General features: G+C 52.9%; 1 protein-coding gene across 6 annotated transcripts in view; it reads left to right on the top strand.

The window, feature by feature from the left end:
• Nucleotides 1-23,185, top strand: part of CHD6 (chromodomain helicase DNA binding protein 6) — a 101,295-nt gene extending 78,110 nt beyond the window's left edge. For 3 of the 6 annotated variants that reach the window (XM_054274839.1, XM_054274838.1, XM_054274837.1), the window contains 16 exons: nucleotides 1,894-2,053; nucleotides 2,637-2,726; nucleotides 3,679-3,782; nucleotides 4,357-4,486; nucleotides 4,725-4,785; nucleotides 5,457-5,514; nucleotides 6,183-6,402; nucleotides 8,662-8,870; nucleotides 10,037-11,578; nucleotides 12,164-12,312; nucleotides 12,596-12,802; nucleotides 13,431-13,877; nucleotides 14,522-14,710; nucleotides 16,448-16,567; nucleotides 17,621-17,725; nucleotides 19,699-23,185. In XM_054274839.1, coding sequence (XP_054130814.1) covers nucleotides 1,894-2,053; nucleotides 2,637-2,726; nucleotides 3,679-3,782; nucleotides 4,357-4,486; nucleotides 4,725-4,785; nucleotides 5,457-5,514; nucleotides 6,183-6,402; nucleotides 8,662-8,870; nucleotides 10,037-11,578; nucleotides 12,164-12,312; nucleotides 12,596-12,802; nucleotides 13,431-13,877; nucleotides 14,522-14,710; nucleotides 16,448-16,567; nucleotides 17,621-17,725; nucleotides 19,699-20,589 — 4,682 coding nt within the window. In that variant the 3' untranslated portion in view covers nucleotides 20,590-23,185. The remainder of the gene's footprint in view (nucleotides 1-1,893; nucleotides 2,054-2,636; nucleotides 2,727-3,678; nucleotides 3,783-4,356; nucleotides 4,487-4,724; nucleotides 4,786-5,456; nucleotides 5,515-6,182; nucleotides 6,403-8,661; nucleotides 8,871-10,036; nucleotides 11,579-12,163; nucleotides 12,313-12,595; nucleotides 12,803-13,430; nucleotides 13,878-14,521; nucleotides 14,711-16,447; nucleotides 16,568-17,620; nucleotides 17,726-19,698) is intronic. The other 3 variants (XM_054274842.1, XM_054274840.1, XM_054274841.1) reach the window with 2 other exon arrangements.
• Nucleotides 23,186-25,852: the final 2,667 nt, after the last annotated feature.

Here is a 25,852-nt window from a genome sequence, read left to right as displayed (position 1 = left end):
TGGAACTCTCCAGACTGCTTTTGACATCAGGGAGCTGGGCTGAAACCTGAGACTTCTGTTCCCAGATGGTGGAGCACAGGGAAGGCTGTTTTGGAGTGGTGATGCTGCTGAGCACCAGATGCATCATAGTTGGTGCTTAAAACCCAACGTCATCATTTCCTTCTGCCTGGAAGTGTCCAACTGGCTTTTGCAGCGTGATGTCCAAGGATGTGGCTTCTTTTGGTGTCTGCTCTAAGTTATTCCAGTCACCTCCTGCAATGGGAGTCACTTTGGCAGTGCTGCTTCCTGCTCTTGCTACACAGCCCTGCCCTGAGAGCAGCTGGGAGTGGGCCTGAGAGTCCTGTGGGGAGCAGAACAAGAGTCAGAAACAAATAAACTGCTATGAGTGGACTTGATTTAGATAATGCCAAGTTACAAACAAGCCACGGTTTCAGCAGATGGTCAGGATTGCTTTAGTGCAAGAGCATTGACTATTGACCAGCAAAGCCACCAGGAGCTTCTCAACCAACTCTTTAGAATGGCTCTTCCCACCTGTTTAACCCCTTCTTGTCTGGGCCAGAGGAGCAGCAATGCCTCAGCCTGATGTCAGGAGCTGGAGAGGAGCAGAAGCAGCAGAACTCTGAGGGCAGGGCAGAGCTCCTTCCTCTGGCAGGAACTGCTGTGGTTCCCCAGGCAGCCTCAGGTACCACTCGTGTGTGCAGAGAGCTGACTGGGCAAGTCCTGCCCCATCCCTGACGGGAAGAGAGGAACAACAACCTTAAACCCTTGCTGGGGCATCCTGGAGCTCTTCTCAGTCCCACGTCCATGGGATCACAAGGGGTGGGCACAGTGCCCAGACAGCCCAACTCAGAGCTCTGCTCTGATCTAGCACCATCCTGCCTTTCATCCTGGAACAGGCCAAGCTGCTGAGGAAGCAGCATCTGCCCAGAGTTCATCAGGCCAGTTTGGTGCTGGGGACAGGAGGCCTGGTGCCTGTGCAGGCCTCCAGCAGGCAGCTGGGCCACAGCCCTTGTCCTGTCGTGGAGCTGCAGACTTCATGCAGGAGTTGATGACATAGTGACACTTTCTCTTCTTCACTGGTGTTACAAGACCAGACAGATGGGATGGGACTGCCCAGGCATCCTTTCCCCTTCATGTTTGCAACTCCTACCCAGGGAGGCAGCTTATCCCTCTCTGGAGACTCCAAACAACAGTGACCCCACCAGGAGTTGTTTCCATGTTCTGCTGTGAACTCACACCTTATTTCAAGGTTGAACTGTGTTTAATTTTCATCTCCAGCCACTGGATCTCATTTTATCTTTGTCAGGCAGATGACACTGCATTCTATTTCCAGTTGGTACCTTAGCACCCTTGCAGTTCCCCCCAGCCCTGCTCCAGATGCATGGTACAAGAAACAGCCCTTACAGATCAGATCAGCAGCTCTGCTGCTCTTTGATCATTTGGCAGCTTCTTGTTTGAACTCTTGTCCCAAATAACTGTCCTCATAGAGTGACCTTTAGAGGTGCCTGTGGTGTCTAAGTCTCCAAAGGCTATGGCCAGGACCAAGGTCCCTTCCCTGCTTCATTCCTTTCCGTGTGATATTTTTGCACATTGAGGGGCCGTGTTATCATTTGGGCTCAGCATTGCACTGAGAACACACAGCAGTTCTGTTTCTGTGGTGATCCCCAAGTTTTTCACAGAGATGGACTCTCCCATACTCTGCGTTTGCCCCGTGCACTTGCTCTCCTTGGCTCTCCAGGCTGCAGTGGGAGCTCTGCCCGGGCTCCTCCAGCTCACAGCTCTGCTGCCCCCTCAGCCTGCAGTGCCAGAGGTGCCTGGCAGCAGTGCCAGAGGTGCCTGGCAGCAGTGCCCGCCGTGCCCACGGTGCTCACTGGCTGCCACTCGCTCCCACAGGCCTGTCAGCACCCGTGCCCAGGGGCAGGAAGGGCAAGAAGACAAAGAACCAGATGCTGCTTCCTGAGATAAAGAACGCAGACTGGCTCGCCACCTGCAACCCCGAGGTGGTGCTCCATGATGACAGCTACAAGAAGCACCTCAAACAGCACTGCAACAAGTGAGTCATAGAATCATGGAGTGGTTTGGGTTGGAAGGAGCCTTAAGGAACATCTTATTACATTACCCTGGCCAAGGACAGGGATACCTTACCTTATCCCAGGTTGCTCCAAACACTGTCCAGCCTGTCCTTGAACAGGGATGGGGTGGCCGTGGCTTCTCTGGCAAACTGTGCCAGGGCCTCACCACCCTCAGAGTGAAGAATTTCTTCCTAACATCTAATCTAAATCTCTCCCCTTTTAAATTAAAACCATTCCCCCTTGTGGGAGCCCACATTGGCTCATGGAGACAGTGGGCTGAGGGCCTTTAGTGTTGGGAGGGTGGGAGGGAGCTGTGAAGGGCTCACAGCCCACAAAGGATCACCATACTCCCACTGCTGGACTGCCCTCATTCCCCTCAAGCTCATGGACGCCATGTCCTGAGCAGCGACCCTCCGGCCCCCGGGTCACAGGGCTGGGCAGGGTGGCATGACGCTGCCTGGTCACTGCCCACCCTGCTTGGTGGAAGTGGGTCCTTTCATGTGGGAGAACACGGTGTGGAGCAGGTTTTGCTGGCTTTGCTGATCTCTCTGCCCCCCGGAACAGGGTTCTGCTGCGGGTGCGAATGCTCTACTACCTGAAGGCCGAAGTGCTGGGGGAGGCTGCAGATAAAGCCTTTGAGGGGACCCCTGCCAGGTAGGGACCTAATGGTAAACCCCTGCAAGGCTTCTTGGGCTTGAGAGCTGCCACAGGTGTCTGACCCAGCCACATCTGGGCTCTCTGCAGCTCCAGATGAATCAGACCCCAGGTCTTCCTCAGGCAAAACTTCACCCTCAGGCAGCCACGCTGCCTGTGCAGAGACTGCAGCCATAGCAGCCCTGCTGAGGCAACTCTGAGACTGTAGCACCAGCCTGGGTGCAGTGGGGACTTCAAGGGGTACTCTGCAGGAAAATGCTTCTGTGTGCTGCTTAACAGATGGGCCCTTATCCAAAGTGGGAGTCCACAGAGACTGCTCCCAGTCTCAGGGCCAGGCCTCAGAGCAGAGCACGCCCCATCGCTGTGGCCTGCAGTCCCTGCCAGCCCTGGGAACAGTGGGACCCACAGGCTCTATAATGGCACTGAGCCTGCAGCCTGCCAGCTGCTGACCTTTCTGCAAAGACTCAGCTCTCAGTGCTTCTCAGAGAAGTGTGATATGCTGAATTTAAAAGCTTAATTTCCTCAAGTAGGGGCTGCTGCCTTCCCCAGCACAATTCCATCAGCACCAATGTATGTGGGGAGACACTGTTCTTTTGGGGTTGGTAGGTGTGAAGTGTTTTACCTCTAGAGAAGCTGTTCGGGTCAGACAGGATCTTCAGTCCTCTGGAGACCACTTGGGTGGGGAGGCTGGAGGAAGGCTGAGGGCATCCACTGCCCTGGAGAAGGAGGAGCAGGAGGGCAGCAGGTTGTGGTGGAGCCAAGGCTCCAGTTCTTTGACCGCAGGGAGATGTGTGCCCATGTCATGGTGGGGCCCCAGGCCAGTGTTCGTTAGCTGTGCCCAAGCCAGCAAGCTGTGGCTCCTGCCCTCCCCGTGTCCCTTCTGAGGAGTGCCCAGTGCCTCTCAGTGTCTGCTGAGGCTGGGAGAGGGGTGTTCATACCATGTCTGACACAGGGAGCTGGATGTGCTGCTGCCAGACATCGACTACGTGGAGATCCCCGTGGACTGGTGGAATGCCGAAGCCGATAAATCCCTGCTCATCGGCGTCTTCAAGCACGGTGTGTACCCAGCTCTGGTGGGTGCTGCTGTGTGGGGGAATGAGCACCTCTGCTGCTGGAGGCAATGTCGTGTCAGTGCAAGGGACAGAGCTGTGGCCACGCTCCACAGCCACACAGGGCCATGACAGCCTTCCCCAGGTGCCAGCAGCATGTTTGGGTGGGGAGCAGGCACCCCACAGTGCCCAGGGTGGGCATGCCAGATCTCATGGTAGACTCTGGTTTGCCAGGAGCAGTGTGCAGTTGCTGTGTGAGGGCAAGGAGAAAGGCACAGATCTTTTCTTGGCCTCGTCCTGGAGTCCTGGTGCAGTTTCCAGGAGACACGGGGCTGTTTGCCCCAGCTGCACACTGTGTGGTGGCTGTGCTGCTGCTGGCTGGGATGGGAAGGCCGACCCTTCCCTTTGCCTGCCTGCAGAGCCATTAGCCACTTTTGGGAAAGTGGTGTGAGTTCCTGGGGGTGAGAACTGCTCTCGTGGTAGAACAGAGGGAGTGGGAGCCGGGTGGGGAGCTGTGTGCCAGGAGTAGGAGGTGTTTGTGAACCAGGCTGTGTGCTGTCTGTCTGTCCCGGCTGTGGCAGGTTACGAGCGGTACAACGCCATGCGGGCGGACCCGGCGCTGTGTTTCCTGGAGAAGGTGGGCATGCCCGATGAGAAGCTGCTCTCTGCCGAGCAGGGCGTCAGCGATGGGGCACAGGATGCTGCCGAAAGGTGGGCAGGGGATGGAGCCGAGCTCCCACAGCAGCCTGGCTCTCTCCTGGGGCACTGCAGTGGAGGGAGGGAGCAGGCTGTGCTTCTGAGCACAGAGGGAAGGGCAGAAGGGAGCTGGTTCCCAGTATGAGGTGGAGAGGTGGCATGAGCACCAGTTCTTTGCTTCTTGGTGCTGAGAACTGGTACAGCCACAGAGGCTGTGCTGCCACTACCAGGAACTGTTAACTCTCTCACCCAGGAGCAGTGTGGAAAAAGAAGAGAGCAGTGGAGAAAAGCTGGAGGGGCTGTCAAAACAGGAGGTGAGTGGGATTCATAGTGTCAAATGCACATCTGATGCTGCCCAGCCCGCCCTGAGGTGCAGGCTTGGCTCCCTCAGCTCTGCTGCACGGCAGCAGGGAGCTAGCATGGCTGGTCTGCTTTGTCTGTGTCCCATTTTGTGTGCATTGCTTCTGCTCCCTGGAGCACAGCTTCTGCTGTGCTTCTCTGTGTTCCCTGTGGATGTGGGCAGCATCTTCTTCGTGGGGAACTGAAGGGTATTGAGGGCTGGGGATTCCCAGGAATGCTGGTTCTCAGTCTTGGTTGGCTTCAGGAGCCACATGGGGCCCTGGCAGAGGGGTTAGGGATGTCCCAAAAGAAATGGCCTTGAGGGAGAGGAAGATCAGGGAACGAGGCAGCACAGGAGAGTGCAAGGATTGTTTGAACAGTGGAGGCAGTCACCCTGCAACTGTCCTGAGCAGTGGCACTACAGCCTCTGTCACTGTGGTGATCTTTCCCTCCAGGGCCAAAACAGCCTCCTTGAGCTGTCACCTCTGCTCCTGTGTGCTGGGCACAGACAGCATCTGCAGCCCAAGTGCACTGAACACACTACCCTGCCCATCCCACCACCCTGCACCCTGCCAAGGATGGGTAGGCTGTGGCTGCTGGGCGTTCTGTGTGGGGCTGAGCCCTCTCTGATTGTTTCCTTTTGCAGGACATCGTGGCTGCTGGGGTGGGTGAAGCCAGTGAGAAGCGGGACGAGCCAGCGGCAGGTGAGGCCATGTCTCCTGCAGTGTGGTCCATGGCTTCCCTGGGTTTGGGGAGGCACAGCCAAGCCTGAGTGCTACCCCAGGTAGCACACTGCTGGGCTGGAGGGACATTCTGATCTGTGTTAGTGGATGAGGCAGCTCAACCTGGGCAGGGGCTGTCATGCACAGACTCACAGGTGACCCATGGATAGGCCCTGTGGCAGGGCAGACAGGGTTCTGAGTGATTCCAGCCAAAGCTACCCAGGCTTCAGGTAGCTTCACCCAGGCTTCCAGGGTGACTGGAAGCCATTAGTCTGCTCTTTTCCATGCAGTTCCCTGCATGAGATGAGCGTGGGAGGTCTCTGCAGTGGGCAGTGTTGGCACATGCCGTGGGCTGACTGGCCCCGTTGCTGAGCAGGGAGCTGCAGTCTTCTCCCATGCATGGCCTGGCCTGGAGCCATCATTTTTACCCTGATCTCAGCCTCTGGACTCTCTGAAGGAAGCTAAGACAGGATGAGGCTGTGAGCCAGCAGGCGCAGGAGGTCACATGGCCCCCTATTCATGACTGTGATCGCTCATGCTCCCCATGGAAGGCAGAAGGTGGGAGGAAGCTCTTGGAGCTTGCCAGAGGATGTGGGAGCCTGTGGCTGTGCGTGCGTGCTAAATACTAATGTCCTGGCTGATGTTTGAAGCCCAGGATGGCTCCGACTCAGACAGATCCTGCTGGCCTGTCTCCTCTGCTCTCACGGCCAGACTGCGGCGACTCGTCACCGTCTACCAGCGCTGCAACCGCAAGGAGCTGCCTCCCCGTGCCGAGATGCTGGTGCCTGGTAACCATGGCTACTGGCTGCAGGATGAGATGTTCCGGAGAGCCTCTGAGATGGACTTGGTGAACAAAGAAATGCAGAAAAGGTAATGCAGCAGAGGAGCCTTTGCAAAGCTGATTTAGCCCACTTGAATTCTCTGACCCAGAAGTGACCCAGGTAAATGCTACCAGAGCTGTCTGTGCTGCCAGCTGCATGGGGCATGGAGTCACAGGGGTCCTTGCTGGGCAGGGAACATGCTCTGAGCCATGGGAGCCTTGCAGCTCCAGCAGCCAGCCCAGCCAGGGAGCAGCCTCCACTGTGTTGTATTCATATGGTTGTTATCATATTTCTAGAGTCCCATACCTTCTGGGTGGCTTTCTCACAAGCAGCTCTTCACAGCAGTGCTGTTCCTTCTTCTTCTTCATCAGGGCTCCTCCAAGGCTCCCCTGACCAGCCAACCCACCCCCTTTCATCCCAGTTATCCTCATTGGCCACAGCTGCCACCCAATTAAGGACATCACAGCTGCAGCCCATTTAGAGCAACTAGGATTGGGGCAAGGCCACTTATACAATACATAGATTTTACTGAGACTCATAGGCTACTTATACAATACATATATTTTACTAGGATTCCTACTATACCACTGCAAACTGGAGTTTGTGGGTAGCAGGTGGTGACACTGAAAGGACATGAGGGGACAGGTTTCCAGGGTCAAGTCAGCCTCAGCAGGGGAGAGTTGTGTCCCTGGAACACACTGTGATGAGGGTGGCAGATGAGCACTGTCACAGCCCTGAGCGGTGCCCTTCCAGCCCTTGTGGCTCTCACACCACTGCCTTTGCCTCCTGCTCAGGACCACTGGAGCCCAGTGGTGACACACCCTGGTTGCACTGTGCTCCCATTTCATTTGTGTCCCAGTGAGTGGGAGGGGGTTGGGACTGTCCCAGCACCCTGAGTGTCTCTCTGCAGCCATGGGGAGGGTGTGCACAGGGTGATGCTGCTGCTGCCAGTATCCCATGGCACCCCAGGACTGGGACTCTCTGTGGTCACCAGCCCTCAGTGGTTTTGCCTTCAGTGAACCTGTCCCTGCAGCAGGACCCCACATAACCACATGGCATGTGTGCTGCTGTGTGCTCTGTTCTTGGCCTCCTTGTGTAGAAGCTGCTCCAGCCACCTTCCGTTTCCTCTTTTTCTGGACTTCTTCTAGTTGTACCGTCCCCTCTTCGAGGTGAGGGCATCAATGATTGTGCTGTAGACATCACAGCAGCCTGCTATCTCCTGCTGCTTAATTCTCTGGGTTTTTCATAGGGGAGATTGCCTTACAGGAGTTTCCCACTGGCCTTTAATTTGAGGCCTTTTGACAAATTCACCGTTGAGTTCCTTGATTTGGATCATTAATATATTTATTAATTAACCTTCTTGTTGTTCTCATTTTTGAAATGAAACATGACTGCAGCCCCAATGCTGGCCCAGGTGTATTTTGGGCAATTGGAGAGTGCTGTGGGTATTGTCACCCTGTCTGCTTTCCTTTGACATGTCTCAGCTGCTTGCTGCTGCTGGCTCAGAGCTGCAATTCAGAGGCTGAGATTTGACTGGAAGCTTTTTTCAGGCCTCAGTGCTCCCCTTTTTCTACCCTTGCCCTCTTGTGTGCACCCAGGTCTGTTCTCTGTGGGTTTCCTCTGGGCTCTGCCTGGACCAATATTTGCCCAGGACACTTTACCATCTGTGTCCTTTGAGTAGTCCCCACAAGGCAAAAGCTCATAGGGTCCAAGCCAGCATGAAAGTTGTATTCCAAGAGTGCTGTAACTGAACTCCTCCCTCAGCACTGCTGCTCTCCTCTGCTGGGGAGGGGCTGACCCTCAGGAGTCCCCAGGAGTCAGTAGGGTGTGGTGTTTGTTACTGGGACCCTTAAGCAGTGAGCCCCAGTCTGTTTCCCTCTGGAAGAGGCTGGATGAGAACAGTGTCTGCACATCTTTCCTTTGTAATTCTGGTACAGAGAACTGACCTTACTATGGAAGTCAAACAGCTTGATGTAGCAGGAAGGGAGTAGATGGGATAGGTTTGTGCCTTGCTGTCGGCAGCACAGCCCAGAGCTGCACTCAGGGGTTGATTGAAGCAACCAAGAGGGTTTTTCAGCAATTAGTTGAGAGCCAGAGGGCCTGTGGCCTCTGCTCCTCCTCCCTGTGCACCAGAGGGCAGAGCATCTAGTGCTGTGGTGGTCTCCCCAGTGTGCTCCTCCTGACACCTCCCTCAGAACTGTTGGTCAGTAACTAGACAGTGCTCTCTGAGCCTCTCTGCCTGGTGCTTTGCCTGTTCTAGGCCCAGAATGTGTCTCAGTGGTGTTCCCATCTCCTCCCTGCTCTACAGGTGGACCAGAAGGGAGCAGGCAGATTTCTACCGCACTGTCTCCTCCTTTGGGGTTATCTATGATCAAGAGAAAAAAATCTTTGACTGGGCCCAGTTCCGAGCCATCTCTCGACTGGAGAAGAAGACAGATGAGAGCCTGGAGAAGTATTTCTACAGCTTTGTGGCCATGTGCAAGAATGTCTGTGGGCTCCCTTTGTGGAAAGAGGATGGTGAGTGGAAATTGCATGGCCTATGGAGTGGTACTGGTAGGTCATTTAGAAGGGATCCCACTGCTCTGGTGGAGCAGGAGAGCAAGGGAGGAGCTTCAGAGACAGCTGGAGGCAGTGAGATGCCAGGCAGGCCATGGGCTTGCAGCACTCATGCATATCTGGCTGCCCTGTCCCCACCACGTAGTGCCTCCCTGGCACAGTGGGAGGGTAGAACAGCCCTGTGGACTCCTGCCCCTGCTCTCACAAATCTCTTGGAGTTCTCACAGGAAACTACAACCAGTTTTATCCAAGACAGCAACCTCTGTAGGTGAGAGACAAGTTGAGAAGCAGCACACACAAAGCACAGCTCCATGCTGGAGCTGGGGGTTGTTTGGGTGATCTGTATTGCTGCTTTCCAAGCATCCCTCTGCTCCGTTGGACAGAGTCCTTTCCATCTATGCCTGTGCTGACTGTGGAGCTCTGCTGCATGGTAAATGGAGCCTGGATCCACTGCAGGAGGCTCAGGAAGCCTGGCCAATACACAGGGCATTTGTTTCCTTTGAGTGCTCTGCAGAGGTCCTGCATTGGCACTGGACAGGACATGACAGATGAAAAGCTCCTTGGAGGCTATTTAGGCACCAAGTTTCCAACAACAGCAGAAAATATTTTGCCTCAGATCTGTCATGTAGTCCGGTCTTAGGCACAGTTTCTTTTGTGTGTGTGTGTGTGTGTGTGTGTGTGTGTGTGTGTGTGTGTGTGTGTGTGTTGTACCTTAGGTAGCTGTTCCCAATCAGAAGAGCTGCACGAGCTGCCCTTCCCTGACAATGGGCTGAAGGGCTACCAGAGGCCCAGAGTGCTGGGAGCCACTCTGCCTGCAGGTCCAGGCAGCTCCAGCACTGCTGGTGATGACAGAGCAGAGCTCAGACCAGACTCTGAAATCCTCTGCAGCTGGTGCTGCTCTTGATCCAGCTGCTGAAGTCAGGGGGTTTTACTCCCTGTGTCCATTTGGTGGGCTATGACTGGAAGGTACTGAGACTGGAAAAAGAGGCCTCAACAACGGCTACAAACACCGGCCCCACCTCAGCTGCAGTATGAGCAAGGTTAAAACTCAGCTTGCTCATCACTGCCTCTGAGGAACTCCTGCCAGCCCAAATAATGTGTCCTTGGCTTTGCTGTCCCTGCTGCAGGTCCTCCAGACCCTGACATCTACGTGGAGCCCATCACGGAGGAGCGCGCTGCCAGGACCCTGTACCGCATCGAGCTGCTGCGGAAGGTGCGCGAGCAGGTGCTCAAGTGCCCGCAGCTCCACGAGCGCCTCAAGCTGTGCCAGCCCAGCCTCTACCTGCCCGTGTGGTGGGAGTGTGGCAAACACGACCGGGACCTGCTCATCGGCACCGCCAAGCACGGCCTGAACCGCACGGACTACTACATCATGAATGACCCCCAACTGTCTTTCCTGGACGCGTACAGAAACTATGCCCAGCACAAAAGAACTGGGCTCCCAGGCCCAGAAACCCTGTGCTGCCTTTACCAGTCTAACTCCAAACTCTACAGTTCCCCCATGTTCGGCCAGATGGATCAGTCCTGTGAAGCCCTGGAGAACGAAGCCGAGAGTCACATCAAGCTCGAAACCGCGGACAGCACCATGTCCCAGGCTGGAGGCAGCCCGCTGGACACCAACTGTGAAACATTCATGTCCGAAGTCCGGGACATCATTTCCAGTAACTACGACGAGAGCTCGCTGCCAGACTCGCTGGTGTGCATGATGTACGATGAGAAGGCGTGTCCCAGCGAGCAGAGCTCCCTCGCCAGGGATAGCCCCGCCTGCACCGACGTCGGAGGCGGCGGCGCCAAACTCTCCGAGGGCAAGCTGGAGGGGGATGAGGATCCGTCCAGCTGCGATGCAGATGCCATGAGAGAGGCTCCTTTCTTGGAGGGTTTGCAGGTGGGCTCTGACCGAATGGACAATCAGAATGAGGAAGCTGAGCCTTCACCTTCTACCCCCGAGAGCAATCCTCCGCAGAGTGCCACAGCCAAACTCAGCAAAGGCTTGGAACACAAGGGAGCACTTGCCAGCCCGGCGGCAGGGCTGCCCGAGCATGGCACCGTGGAAAGGGTCCTAAGTGTGGGGCTCTACAGTCCCAGTCTCCATAACTATGAACTAAAGGTTCCTCCTGAGCAGAGGTTCATCAGTCTGCTGCAGGAGAAAGGATTGGAGGCAAAGTCGGGGCCAAGTCAGAGCCACAGCGAGGAAGATGAGGAGGAGGAAGAGGATGATGATAACTCTGAGGCAGCAGCAGATGCTGTGGAAGGCTTGAATGGTCCCAGGACCAGGGCTGATTTTGACCCCGAGGCTCATGAGCTGGGGGGTGAGGAGCAGAACTCTGGTCTCCCCACACCAGAGGACACTTGCCCAGAAGATGTAAATGGCGAGAGGGAGTCCCTGGGCCTGGGGGAGCCCGGGGCAGAGGTCAGGGAGGACTGTGGCTTGAATGAGGAGAGCACCCAGCAGCACTCACCGGACCAGCCTCAAAGCCAGCCCTTCAGCCTGCCCACACCTCTGCCTCAGGGGGCAGAGGCCCCCTGTGTCAGGGAGGGGCCCTTGGGCCGAGATGCTGAGGGACAGACAGGCTGCACAGAGACCCTGCACCCTGAGCCTCAGGGCATAAAGCAAGAAGAGTGTGAGAACAGAGATGATGGGGAGAAAGCCAGCAGCAACCAGAGCCAAGGTAATGTCCTGAGAACTCCCTCAGGTTGACAGTCACCTCTGGCTATGGTGGGAGGCCTTGCTGTCCTCCCTGCAGAGCCAAACCTTGGGGCTGGGCAGCCCGTGGAGTGGCTTCCCATCTGTAGGATCTGAGGCTGCTGCAACTGGGAGCAAAAGGTGTTGGGGGCTGCATTTGCCAGTAGAGCTGACCAGAACTCTCCACCCTGAGCCCCAGCAGCCCTTCTGCTAAGGACATGCCATGGAATGCAGGATGCCTTTCCCTTTCTGGCACAGAGCACTGCCTGTTGAGCAGCTCCCTTTGGAAAAGCATATGCCCTCCCTCTCTCCCACCTGGGAATGGCCACACATGGGGGCTACTGCACTTCAAGCCCCCCAAACTCAGCTCAGGGGAATGATGGTCCTTCCTGAGCAGCTTGGGCTGCCTGTCCTGGTCTGAATCTGCTGCTTCTCTTGGAGACTTGGGGACTGTTTGGGACCTTTGTGGAGCTAGCTGGGCATTGGGGTGGGAATGTGTAAGGAGATACCCACCTCTAGATGGGAAGAAAGGCAGGGTGGTTATGGGCTCTATTCTCCATTGCTTTTTTAGATGGTCCAGAGAAGTACTTGGAGGAGGAGAACAAGAATTCTGCTTCTGTCCTGCCCAGGGAGATTGATGATCTTCAGGATGCCCGGGCACCAACCATTGCCCAGCTGCTGCAGGAGAAGACGCTTTACTCCTTCTCTGAGTGGCCTAAGGTGAGGTTAACATGAACACAGTTTGTATCAAAGTGTTTCTGGGTAGCCCTGGCCAGCAGTAGCTCACACAGCTCCAGCTCTGCCTCCTGCTCCTCTGCACACCCCATTGGATGCTCTGGCCGAGGTGCTCTTCCCAAGCACTTGTGCTGTGGAGATGCTTGCCAAAGCAGTTCCCTGCTGAGCTGAGATCAACTGGGCTGGGCTTGACTTTAATCCTGAGCTGTTGTTGTGCATGGGTCACTCATTGCAGTTTTCGCTTGCCTCCATCCAATTCTGTTTGCAGGACCGTGTGATCATCAGCCGCATTGACAACATCTGCCACGCCATCCTGAAGGGCAAGTGGCCTTCCTCCAGCCAGCAGTTTGAGGCACAGAGCCTGCTGACAGCCCCAGCCATGGCCAGCAGCACCGGCAGCAGGAGCAGCTTTACCGAGTCAGAAGCCCCCAATCCCACCTTCAGTAACGGGGTCTTAATGTCACGGGTACAAAAGGTGAGGGGGGCTCTCAGGCAGTGAAAGGCTCAGGACTCTGGGGTGAGACATTGCCCAGAAGTACTCAGGAGTTTCCCAAGTGTGGCCCCTTGGTGCCAGTTGGGTGTATAACACATGGCTTAAGCCACCTGGTCCCCTGGCAGTAGCTCCTGGTGGGTGCCCCATGCTCTCAGCCCTGTCCCCCTCCTTGGAAGGCAGCTGCTGCTGGCAGCTCCACAGCTCCTGTGGCTCTGAAGGGGCTTCCAGAGTCAGCACTGGAGCAGCTGGCATGGTCAGAGGGGACATCCCACTGGTATCCCAAAGGAAGGGGTGCAAGGAGCACTGCCCTGTCGAGTCCCCAGCTCCCAAGTCCCAGTGCCCCAGTCCCCAACAGTCACATCAGACAGACGGGAGCTGATGGGGCCCCAGCAGCTGGCAGAGCAGCCATGGTTATAACACCTTGGGATATCTGAGTGTGTCCTGCACCACCCCTGCACTGGGAAGGAGATATGATATGCCCCCGGAAGGGACATCCCTCAGGCTCCTTGGAGAGGCAGGCATGGCTGTTAGCTCAGTGTTGGTGTGAGGAGCTGTGGTCCCTGGGCAGGGTGGGAGCAGCTGTAACCCTCTGTGCCTTTGGTACACACAGGAAGGTTTCCTGAGCCCTGCCTTTGCAAAAGATGAGCGGAAGCACAGGAGACCCTATGAATTTGAGATGGAGAGAGATGCCAAACAGAGGAGCCTGGAGCAGCTGGCAGCAGCCCACGTCCATCCTCCCATTGTGCTGAACGGCTGGCGCGAGGCAGCGGTGGACTTGTCCAGAGGCTCTGATGGGTCCCCAGGGAGCTCCTCTCCTTTCCCCCTGAACACAAATATGCCCAAACTGGGGACTGTGAATGCCCTCCAGAGCTCCCTGGGCATGGACTTGTCTGGCATCCTACAGGCAGGGTTAATCCATCCTGTCACTGGACAGATTGTAAATGGCAGCCTCCGAAGAGATGATGCTGCCATGAGGAGGAGACGGGGCAGGAGGAAAAATGTTGAAGGGATGGACCTCATCTTCTTGAAGGAGAGGCCTCTTCCAAACAGGCTGCAGGTGGGTTGATGCTCCCCACTTTCGCATGAACCCAGTGGAGTCAGCAATTTGTTTCACGGCCCAGCTCCCCCCTCCAAACTCTGCTGTCCATACACTGCACTGCTTCCTCCAGGTCAATTTGGTTTGTGCAGGACCAGGCAGGAGTAGATACGACAGGGAGGAAAGGAAGTTATCCCTCTGGTTTACAGCACTCTGGAGTGTTTGAATCCTTTTAAACATTATTAAAAGCAGCTTCCACCTCAGGGAGTGTTTAGGTTTAGGGAAGATGAGGAAGACAAGATCCTACTACACCCTTTCTCCTTCTGTCCTGGGATCCAGTCAAAGAATAGAGCAAGGCCAGGGTCCCTAGACCACTTTTAGGAGTGATCTGAGGGGAAGTTGGTCTTCCTGGTGATTGGAGTGTTTCCTTGTGAGTTCAGAAGCATATCTCAGCTCTCTGTGCCTTCCCTACCACCAGTGCTGGGGATGGAGTGGAAATGTAATGTGGTGGTGGGTGGTGATTTAAGGAACAGGCACTGGGAGTATCTGGATTAGTAGTGTGTGTGATGGGAGCAGATGACCTGCTTTGGGAGCTGGGCTTCTTGGGGTGCACATGCATCACTGCAGTTGCTGATGGGCTGTCCCTGCTCCTCCTTCCATGGCAGGACGTTCAGGAAGAGCAGCCACAGCCCTCTCAGAACAGTCCCCTCCCTGATGGGCCAGTTGCTGCTACCTCAACTCCACAGCCAGTCCCAGCTGCAGGCAGCCAAGAGAAGGCTGTCCCGAATAAGAGTCTCCTTGACTGGCTCCGGCAGCAGTCTGACTACACACTCGATGTCCCCAGCTTTGGCACAGTAAGGGTGGCCTTCAGTGGCACGTGTGTGTGTGTGTGTGTGTGTGTGTGTGTGCCTGCCTTGTGCGTTGCCCTTTGTGTTATGTTCTTTCTTGTAGCATGGTTTGTGGTGTTCATTTGGCCTGTTCAGGGATTCATGACATGTTTAAGAGGTGAGCACTGTTCCCCTGTACAGCACTTGCTGCTGGAGAACTCCTCTCCTTTCCCCCAGAACACAAACATGCCCAGACAGGGGACTGTCAGTACCCTCAGGGTTCCCTGGGCACGGACCTGCCTGGCATCCTCCGGGAGCTGAGCCCTGTTACCCAAGATCGGTTCTCCAGCTGCAGTGCATCTGTCTGCCCAATGCACAATGTGTTCCAGAAGGGCCAGGGATGGATGGGGACAGAAATGAGAAAATGGATTTGAGGTGTTCAAGGTCTGTCCATGCTGTTCTTTTTCACCTGCAGTCATTATAAGCAGTGCTGTTGTACTAAATAAGGCTCCCAGGCAAGAGAAAACCTGCTCTCTTTAAGAGCCACACTGAAGAGGCTGTGTTGGAGGCTGACAGGCTGTGGCCATGTGGCCATGGATGCTCTCAGAAACCAGTGGCTCAGAGTGAGGTGCACAGTCTGTCTGATTCTTCCTGCTCTCTCATAAACCTCCAGCTCTTGGTTTCACAGGTTGCTTTGCTACAGGTTTCAGCTTATTTAGGCTGTTTGACCATGTGGTAGGCAGAGCACAGACCATGAAACAGAGCAGGAAGAAATGTGGTAAAACAGAAAAGACTCTCCATCTTGGTCCTGGAGGATCATGTGCCTGAGGCTGGGATTTCCTGGAGCTTGAGGTACAGGCAAGACATGAGTGTTTTAAAGCTTGTTAGAGATGAGAGCTGAGGAGCCCAACATCTGCTCAGCAGGATGGTGTTTGCTTTTCAAACTTCAGAGACACATCCAGCTGTGTGCCCAGGGCCAGGACCTCACTGGAGCGGGTGTGGAGGTGCCTTCCCACTCCTTCCCAACACCCTTGCCTTCCAGGGAGGTACTGGAGCCTGTCCAGTCTGACTGTGCCTCTGGTGAGGCTCTTGCTCCCAGAAAGCCCCAGTGCCTCAGGCCAGCCCTGCAGGATTTCTTCTGTCCATGTAAGATGGATTGAGAGAGGCTTTGGGGTACTGCAGTAGTTCAGTTCAAAGGATGAACTGCACTCAAGGCTTTTTTCTGACTCTCAGGAATCTGTGCTTTCTGAGTTGTTGGTTATAATGCTCCATCCCTGCAGGCACATTGACAGGGGTGTGCAGTGACTTGGCTGTAACTCGGTAGTTTGCAGTTCCAGAGGGCTCTGATCCCAAAGAAACATGGTGCAGCATCTCTGTGGTGAAAATAGGTGGTGAGAAGCAGGTGGCTGTATGAGAGTGACACAAGTGGCACACAGAGACCTGTTCTCTCTTTACTGCGTGTATGCAGTGTCCTGTTTACAGATGCATGTATAAGAAGCTGCAGTGTCAGGAGTGGAGGAGAGTTAGAAAGGGTGCTCTAAGTGGGGTGCACTGGAGACTATATCTACAAAAATCAGTTTTGCGTATTTGAGAGCTGGTCCTGTGGCAGGGACCAGTTTGTGCTGCTGGTGCTGCTCCTGCCCCAGCCCACAGGGATTCCCTGTCCCTTGGGAGCCCATCCATGCTGCTCTCCTGCAGGGCTTGTAGCCAGCCAGGCTCATTAAGCCGTCTAGTCTCATTAACATTGTCTTGTTTGCACTCCAGAATTTTTCAGACAAGCCCAAGCAGAGGAGGCAGCGCTGCAAGGACCCCAACAAACTGGACATTAGCTCTCTGACGGGAGAGGAGCGGGTGCCGGTGGTACATAAGGGTACCGGACGGCGGGTAAGCAAAGGCCTGTTCTGTGCTCTGCCCTCAGTGTCCCAAAAGGCTTAGCAGACTTTGAGCTCACCTCTAGGGGAGATTTAATACAGAGAAGCCTATGGATGAGACAAAAGTCTGGAAGAGGTCTCTAATCTACATTATCCTGTGACACATGTGTGCCCAGGGACATGCAGACCAGTGAAATAAGTGACTGTCTGCGTGAAGCAAGGGATGTAGGAGTGTCATCCCTTGCCAAGGGGCACAGACCTCTCAGTGGCAATGGGACACAGCCTTTGGCTTTAAAGCCATACTCAGCACAGCTGTGTCATGTGCTTTCCAAACTAGATTTGATTGTTCCCCTTGAGTTCATTGCAATATGCCACAATTAGCAACATTGCCATGCAAGTACCTTTGGTTTGTTCCTCCTTATGAGGTACAGGCTAGTGCACACCAATACCCATCCCGCTGCTGGCCTTGTAGAAAGTCAAGGGTTGGAAGGGCTTTTTCTTGCTTTCTGAGCACAGAGTTTGGATTTACTTGTCTGCAGTTTAATCTCCAGGGCAGTGAGGCTCACCTCTCTGAACAAGAAGGGGTGTTCAAGATTACTTTGCACCATAATTAGTTCTTAAACACACCCAGGACTGTACACGGTCGGAAGGTGATGTGACATTAATCCCATCTAAAAGCAGAACTAAAGAGTGAAGCAGAAAGGTTGTTTCAGCCACATCTGTGCTCCCCTTTGTTGCCCCAATGCTTGGCCTTTTCTGGGTGAGCTGGAGACTTTTCCAGTTCTAAATATGGCTTTTACAGAAGCTCTGTCCCCATCACTGGTCCCTGGGGGGCAGTGAGCTGGGCCACAGAGGCTGAACCTGCCTTTTCTCCCTGAGCTGTGTGTCTGGAGGCAGCAGGCACACATCAAATCCTGCAGAAAGGCAAGTGTAGCAAGGCAAGAGTCTCCACCCTAGCCAAATTGCAGCCCGAAGCAAGAAGTCAGGGGAAGTGTAATCATATTTTTTGTATTATTTTACATAACTCTCTCTGCAATAGAGGTCATCCTTCTGCTGTGTTTTATAGTTAGGGGGAGCCACGGCACCAGCATTGAAGGAATTGCCAAGGTGGCTTGATGCAAACTTGGAGTATGCTGTTGCAGCTGACTGGGCTGACATTGTTAAGCTTTCAGTAAGTTAGAGCTTTTGGAGAAATCTGTATCATGTCATCTTTTTTTTTCCCCTCCCCATCCCCACAACCTTTCTCCAGTGAGGAGCTGGGAGCTGCGAGGCAGGCGCTGGGCTGGGTGTGTGGGAGGGCATGGCTGCAGAGCGGGAGGTTGGGCCGTGCCAGCGCCAGCCCCGTGGCCACAGAGGGGCCAGACCCCGGGAGTGGGGCTCAGCCTGCCTGGCTGCAGAGCCTGGGCATGCTCAGGGTGCCGGGGGCAAGAGGAATGCCCTAGGAGCTGGACAGAAGGGTGTGGACAAAACATTCTCATGGGTCAAATTTTCAAAAACACCTCTATAGTTGATAGTTTTCATCAGCTCCTGTGAGCTCTGCCTGTGCAGCCGTGGGCCCACCGAGAGCCCTACAGGTCACCAGGCCTGAAGGGTCAGGCACAGGCAGGGAGAGGGGCAGGACGGAGTCTCCTGTGCCACATTCACCCACCCTGTCCATCCAGCAGTCCCTGCCCCGCTGTGGGGCACAGCCTGTGAGGAGCCTCTCCCATCCGGCCTGCCCGGCACTGCCAGATTGTCCTGCCCTGCCCCACGGGCTGGCCTGAGCCAGACTTCTCCCTGCAGTCCCTCTCTCCTGCTGCCTGCTTTTGGCCTGCAGTGGTTTGTGTGACAGCCTTGCAGAGGGCTGGAGGGTGAATCTGTTGGTGAATCTTAGAGGTTTGTACTGCTCTCAAATTGGTTTTTCCTTAGCTCTGGAGATTTGGCATGGTGTGTCCCACTGCCCAGGAAATGGCTCCATGTCCAGGCTGGTATCAGGGCCCCACCTCTGCAGCCAGCCCCGGGTGAGCTGACAGCTCTTCCTTCCCCTGACTTGAGGGGACAATCCCTTTGCCACAGAAACCACTGTGTGCCTGGCACTGCCTGGGCACCTCTCCTGTGCCCTGCTCCAATAGCTGCATCCCATGATCATTCCCACCCCATGGACACTGAGCTTTTGGAGAATGCTTACCCATCCTGGCAGGGGAGGGATGCAGAAGGATGGCCAGTGGCTCTGGGCACTCAGGCCAGCAGGAGCTGGGGCTGGCTGGCCCACAGAGCCCGGGGACACTCATGGCCCTGTGTAGCTTCTCCCACATCCCAGTGGGAGATGCTCCCAGAAGGTTCTCCCTCCTTGGGCAGGTGCTGTGCTGAGCAGACTGCCAGGCACATCTAATTCACGTTTCTGCACTACAGGTGTCAACAGGAAATACTTTTCCTACCTAAATTTATTATTCAAAATGGTTCAAAGAGTGGTGGATATTGATACACAAGGGAACCACAAATGGAAATGTTTAAATGTCTGTGTTGAGAATGCTGAAAAAGGGAGTGTTAAGTTGTGCTGTGGATCCCCCTGCACTGCTCTGTGTAACCACATGGTCTCACCCACTTCTGGCTGCTGGGTATGGTCCTATGTCTCCTCTGTCAGAAGACCTTTCTGAATGGCCCCTGGCATTTCTGCGAAGCTCTGACCAGGAACTCCTCAGTCAGCACGCCCACTCTCTGTGTCATCCCATGAGCTTTGCTGTCCTGCAGAGCATTGAAAATTTGGCCCTTCCCATCTCAAAGAGGATTTTTTCACCTGTTGCTGAAGGCACAATAAGAGCTGGGCAGGGAGCTGAATGGGCAGCTGACACCATGCTGCCCTGGCGCTTCTCATGCTGTGAGCAGCTGGTGCTGAGGGCTGGGGTGAAAAACAGGGTAAAAACATGCTTCCTTCTCCCCTCCCTGAGCATTAGAGTGCAGGATCCTGCCAGGGCAGAACAAGGGTGTTTTGCATTTGGCAGCATCTCTTGGGGAAAAGTTGTGTGTACCTCTCAAATTCCATATCATGTAGGCAAATATTTCTGTGCCATCACCATCTGGGACACAGATGTGGGCACGGACAAGCCAGATTCCCCTCGCTGCAGTAGTAACTGTTGGGTGTTCTCTGTTATGTCTCATTTTCAGGGCTACTTACCCGAAAACAAATTCAATCGCATCCTCACCGAGCCTGTGCTCCGGGACACTGGGCCGCGCCGGAGAGGGAGGAGGCCCCGGAATGAGCTCCTTAAAGGCCCTGGTGTTGTAGCAGATTCTTCTTCTGGAATGGGACCACTGTTCATGAACGGACTAATTGCAGGGATGGATCTAGTGGGACTTCAGAACATGAGAAATATGCAAGGGATCCCTCTGACCGGGCTGGTTGGGTTTCCTGCTGGCTTCGCAGCAGTGCCCTCCGGTGAGGATGTGAAGAGCACCCTGAGCATGTTGCCCATGATGCTCCCGGGCATGGCGACCGTACCCCAGATGTTCGGCGTGGGAGGGCTCCTCAACTCCCCGATGACCACAACTTGCACCGCCACTGCTCCGACTTCGTTAACAAGCACAACGAAAGGCGGCACGGCCAGCGCCGAGAAAGCCAATGAGGAGAAACAGGGCAGCCAGGATGGGAAAAAGGAACCTCTCGCTGAAGATAAGCCTGGTCCTAGTTCATTTTCTAATCAGACAGAATCCGCAATAACTACCAGTAGTCCTGTAGCTTTTAACCCATTTCTTATCCCAGGGATGTCTCCTGGACTGATCTATCCCTCCATGTTCCTTTCCCCTGGCATCGGCATGGCGCTGCCTGGCATCCAGCAAACCAGGCACTCGGAGGCGGCCAACCTGGAGAGCCAGAAGCGGAAGAGGAAGAAAGGGAAAGGGGAACTGGCAAATCCAGAGCCAGAAACTGTCTCACTGCCGGAAAAAGAAGCTGCAAACAGTCAAAACTGTGTGCAGCAGAGCCCGCCAGCGGCGGCAGAGAAGGAGCAGGACGGACCAACAGAGGAGGAGCGCCAAGCAGCTCACGATACCGATTAGACCTTTTGTTTCATTGAAAGAAAAACACAAAAAGATTGTGGCTTGTGAGTTTCTTATCCCATAAACTCTTTGTTACTTCCCCTCCCACCCTGCTCCGCCTTCATAAACCTGTGTTTCCATGAGTAATACTATCTACCTAATTCCCTGTCAGAAAAAACTGGTGACATACTACATGTTAATAGTTGCAGGGTCTTGCCACTTTATTAGATAAACAGTGTTGTCTAGCTAGTATGGGAGGCACCGAATTCTCATTCTGTTTTTCCAGTCAATCATCCCAGCTGACAATAGCAAATCCAGTACTTGGTCACCCCCCGCAAATTGCTCACTCCTTTGAGAAGAAAAAGCAGCAAAAAAACAAAAGCAAAAGAAAAGTGTTTATCTCTTGGTCTAACACACAGACAAGGGTATTTCTGTCTACAGCGACACTGAACGAAAAAGCCTATATTTGGGCTAAAAGCACAGCTATAGTAAGTGCTAATGTGTATTTTTGATTTAAAGTATTTCCCTATTTTATCATGGTTACTAGAATAGTAGTATAGACAGAAGTATATAACTAATAATTGAAAATGCATATATTCATTTCTTTGAAAGGAAAAGCATAAACTGGTAGTGATATAATTTCTTGATCACCCCACCTCAAAGGTTTGGAGACAAACTGCAGAGAGTGAAAAAACGATGTAGACATTCTTTTGTGTTTTTTAAAACCAACGTTTGGTTTTATGTTATGTGGAATTTAGTTGCCCTTTCCTTGGTAGTTACAAGAACTTTCCAGCTTGAGCTGGAAAGGTTTTGCACACTTGCATGACTTTTCTGGGGTTACTGTATCTGTAGCAGCCAGTTCCTTCATCATTCTGCTTGTCTTCAGTTCTCCTCTCTGGCGTTAGTTCTCAGCTATGGCATTACAGGTGCTCTAAAGGTATTTTTTTCCAGCCATGAACAGACCACACCAATTTTAATGCTCTTATATGAACACTTAGGCTTTCTGAGTTTTTATATTTCCCACTCCTTACCCCAGAAGCGGCGTTCTTTCAGCAAACACGGAGAAGGCTGTAGGGCAGCTTCCCTCCTTGGGGAGTCCTCTGAGAAGGACCCTTGAGACTTTCAGAGCCTGAGTTTCTTACTTCTAGTGGTGGACTGTGAAGAGATGACTTTGGCTTCTTCCCATTCCGTTTGCTGTTGAACAGTGTTTCCAGTCCGCCAAATGATTTCAGCATCTGCATTTCAAATGGACGGGTTTTAATGCTGCCAGCCCCCTGCTCCAGCTCTGGGTACTGAGACTCCTCCACAGGCAACTCTTCTGATTTCTCCTTCCCCTCACTCCTTTAATTCTTCTTTCTCTTAGGGTTCTTACTTGCAGCTCATGGTCTGAGAATTGAATAAAGCCACAGTGGTGCAGCAGTGAGTGAAGGGCAGGCGGGGAGGGAGTTGAGTGTGCTACTCATCAGTTTCACACTTGGTTGTCACAATTTACTGTATTTTTTACTTTTTTTTTCTGTTGCAGTTTTGCTAATTTATCAGATGGTCCAAATGTTTTGACATAACTATTTCAGTTTGCATTATTTATTTATGATGCTTTTTGTCATTGTCTTTTATACATTTGGGATTATAAATTATGTACATGTTAAAATTAGCATCTCAAAGAAGTCTGTTACCCGTGGTCAAAAAAACAGCTGGTTTATATTTTCGCAGAATTTATTCCCAGTTTACTGGATTGGATGATTTTTTAAAGGATTTAGCTAATCATAATGCAATCCTCCTCCCCCCAATAATTGTGTTCTATTTAATAACATTCTTGTAGCATAGATACTGTATCACTATTGACAGATTTCTTAGAAATGCTGCTATCTCTATTTAACTAACATTTTGTTCCGTTTTTGCCTCCAGTGGAAGCAGAAAGGGTTTTTTCAGCTGTTAAATCCAAAATCAATATAATTTATTTATGTAAAAAAAAAGTCACGATTGATATATTTTTGAACCTTTTAAGTACTAACTTTGTTTTTATTCAGTGGAAGAACATGTACTTGCCCTAAATCCTTAAAATACAAATGCTATAAAACTTCATATATCTTCAAAGCCTTACTGTGAATGGATACAGAAATCTCTTCCGAGTCCATTTCTTGTTATGGGATGATTTTTCCAGGGTTACACGCATAAGGAACAGGGTCTAAAGTGAAATTTATTTAATTAGCCAGCATGCTCTATACCTTGTTCTTCCTTAGCAGACATGTATGCTACGTCTCTGGGTGTTTAGGCTTCTCTTTGCTACTTTGTGACCCTTTTGCAACCCGATATACTCTGTGGATTATTTAGACTGTAAGGCGTTAAGTGGCTGCTTCTTCTTTTCCATCATGTCCCTAACAAACGCCAAATTTTCACTGGTTTTCATGGCTATTCACACACATACATCCTTCACAAAATGTGCTAACAAAATAAACTGTCTGTGCTCTTGAACATGGATAAAAAGAAAAATATTTAAAAGTCAGATTTTTATTTTTTTAATTTAGTGACTAGATGATGCTTATCTTTCAGACTTGGGAGAGCCTTGCTACAGATGTATATAATTTTTTTCAGCAAATATATGTGAATGTTTAATTCACCTGACTCAGTGATAAACGTGACTTGCCTTTTTCTCAGCATGATCCCATGAGAAGCTGTTGGAAACAGCAGCCTGGTTGCTGCTCTAGGCTGCTCCTGGTGCCCTGTGTGTTGCTCTGCTGCTCGCTGTCAGGGGCCGAGCCTGCACCTCCCACAGCACCCTGGCTGAACTCCAGCCTCAGGGAACTCCTGTTCCACGTGGTTTGCAAGATGCCAGGAGCAGCCCGAGCTCCAGGGACAGTTTAAAGCACAGGATGCACAAGGGCTCTCTGCTGACCTGCTCTTCCCACAAGGGTGGGTGGAAGCCCAGAGACGGCCACAGCCATCACACACACCCCACCCTCCAAGCAGTTACACCCCTTGGCATGTGCACTGGGGCTGCTGCGCTCCTCTGCCTGCACTTTCTGCACCTCCAAGTTTTGTGAAATGCTTGTCCTAAATCTCTGTGTAAGGATCTCAGGCTTTAGCAAAGCAGGCATTCGTCATTGTTTCATCAGAATGATGTGCAGGACCAGCTCCATTCTTCCAAGATCCAGGAAAAAGGACACAGAGTAAAACCAGTGCTTTTACTGCTCCACCTGCCCTGTGTAAGCACCTTGTCCTGGTATTTTGTTGCTCCTTTGGGGTAGAAAAAGAGAAAAGTGTCCTGCAGAAAAGACAAACGGTGGCGTGAACTGTGAATTTCCAGTTCCAGAGTCTCTCTTTAAAATCTGGCTCCACACACTGCATCATCCTTGCACCTGGGCATCCATGATGCAGGATATTTGCTGGCAGAAGTTGCAGCAGGAGGGCCATGGAGGAGCTTTGGGCTGTCACATCAGTGGTGGCTGCAGTGTCTGTGTCTCTTCAGCCAAGGTGTGCTGCCTGCTGGTGGCAGTGAGCGGGTGTGGTGCAGGATGGGCACTGTGGGCACAGCCTGCTCCCTGTTGTGCTTTACAGGATACAGGTGCCCCTTCCTGGAGAGGGAGTGAAACAGGCACAGCTGCACATCCCTGCTGTCCTTGCCTGGTTTTTATCTGGCAGACACACAGAAGTCTCATCACACATTTAGACAGGATCTCTAATTCCCTTTATGATCACAAAAAGGGGGGAAGAATTTTCCTCAGGACTGAGCCATGGTTGGGGGAGCTTTACTTACCCCGCGTGCAGATGTTCCCAACTCTGGGCTCTTGACAGTTACAAGAAAGGATTTGTGGTTGGAAGTCTTGGCCAGCAGTGAGCAGAAGGCAGTTTCTCTAATGACATCTGTTTTTTATTGAAACTTAAGCTTTTCAGTGCAGTTTTTCTCCTCACCTCTTCAGGAGCCACTTCAGCCCCAGGGCTCTGGAGCATGGGTTGAGTCACGAGATCAAATGTGAAGAATCTCCTCACATTTTACATCCTCAAAGCACTTTCTGGTAAAGTCCCCACATGCTTCACGCCCATGGGCAGTGCCCAGCTGCCCATGGCACCCGTGCTTGACCATGAGCACCAGGCAGGCAGGCAGTGCTGCCAGGAAAGTGCTGCCAGTGCTGCAGAGCAGCAGCTCTGGAAAAGTGGAGGGAAGAGAAATCCAGCTTCTCTCTCATTCCCTTGCCATCAATCTGCACAGTGTGCCCTGTACATTTGGACAGCAGGCCTAGGAACATCATCCTCACCCTCCCAGTGGCTTTTTGGAATGCTGGTTGTTTCATGGTGCTCACAGGGGTGGCTGAAGGCTATACGTGCAGTGCCATAGGTGGCACTAATTCCTGAAGAATCAAGGTTTCACCTCACGAGGTATAAAACAATGCAAGATCTTCAGCCCAGCAGAAGATCAGTCCCACTCCCCATGTGGCCTTGTTCTTCCTCCCGTGGGATTTTAATTCATTAACAACTCCAGACAGCACCACTACCTGGTTCCATTTGTCAGTGGTCTGGATGGGATGTGATGTTCCTGGTTTAACTTGGAACTCCCTCCCTGCCTACCTGAACACATCAGTTCAGGCAAGCCCAGCATGAGCCTTCAGAGGGTTTCAAGAATTAGCAGTGTCCTGGACCTGCTGCAGGAGCAGCTGAGAGGAGTGAGAGCCACGGCAGATGCTCCAGCCTCTCTCTCCGGGCTCCTGCCAAGCCTTGGTTGTCAAGTTTCTCAGCTGGTCGTGCTATAGCACAGGGAGACATTGTACAGGAATTGCCTGTACTCTTTGGAAAAATGAAATTTTAAAGGAAAACCTGCCAGTGACTTTTTTTCCTCTCCAGAAAAGGACAGAGATTTCTGATAGAAGAAGAGATGCACGAAGAACAAAGCTTGGCTCACCTTGAGGAAGACACATCTCTCCAAAAGGAATAAATAAGCCTGTGGGCCCCAAAGCCTCAATATGAAATCCTCAATGAAATACATTTCCTGTCTGCTTATGACAGGCAGTTTGCAATGCTCTTATGGCCAATATTTTTCCACATAGATTTAGATGGTGGATTAAGGCTGGTTTTTATGGAGAGTAATGTTTTGGAAAGCACGGAGCTGATCTGATTCTCGGTGAGGGACTGGCCCTACCAGCCTGCGGATCCCACAAGCTGATCCCTGCGCTTTGCAGAAGGGCATTTTCAAGAAAACCAACCCCAGGATCTGCGCGTGGGGTCGGACGGAGGCCGGGGCAAGGCAGGGGCTGCCGAGTGAGCGGGTGCGGCGGGGCCGGGGCCGGAACGC

This window comes from Melozone crissalis, unplaced genomic scaffold, assembly GCF_028551555.1.
Source record: "Melozone crissalis strain CALT ecotype California unplaced genomic scaffold, PUWL_Pcris_2 ptg000017l_1, whole genome shotgun sequence".
NCBI classification, from domain to species: domain Eukaryota; kingdom Metazoa; phylum Chordata; class Aves; order Passeriformes; family Passerellidae; genus Melozone; species Melozone crissalis.
This window is presented reverse-complemented; position numbering and strand designations above follow the sequence as displayed.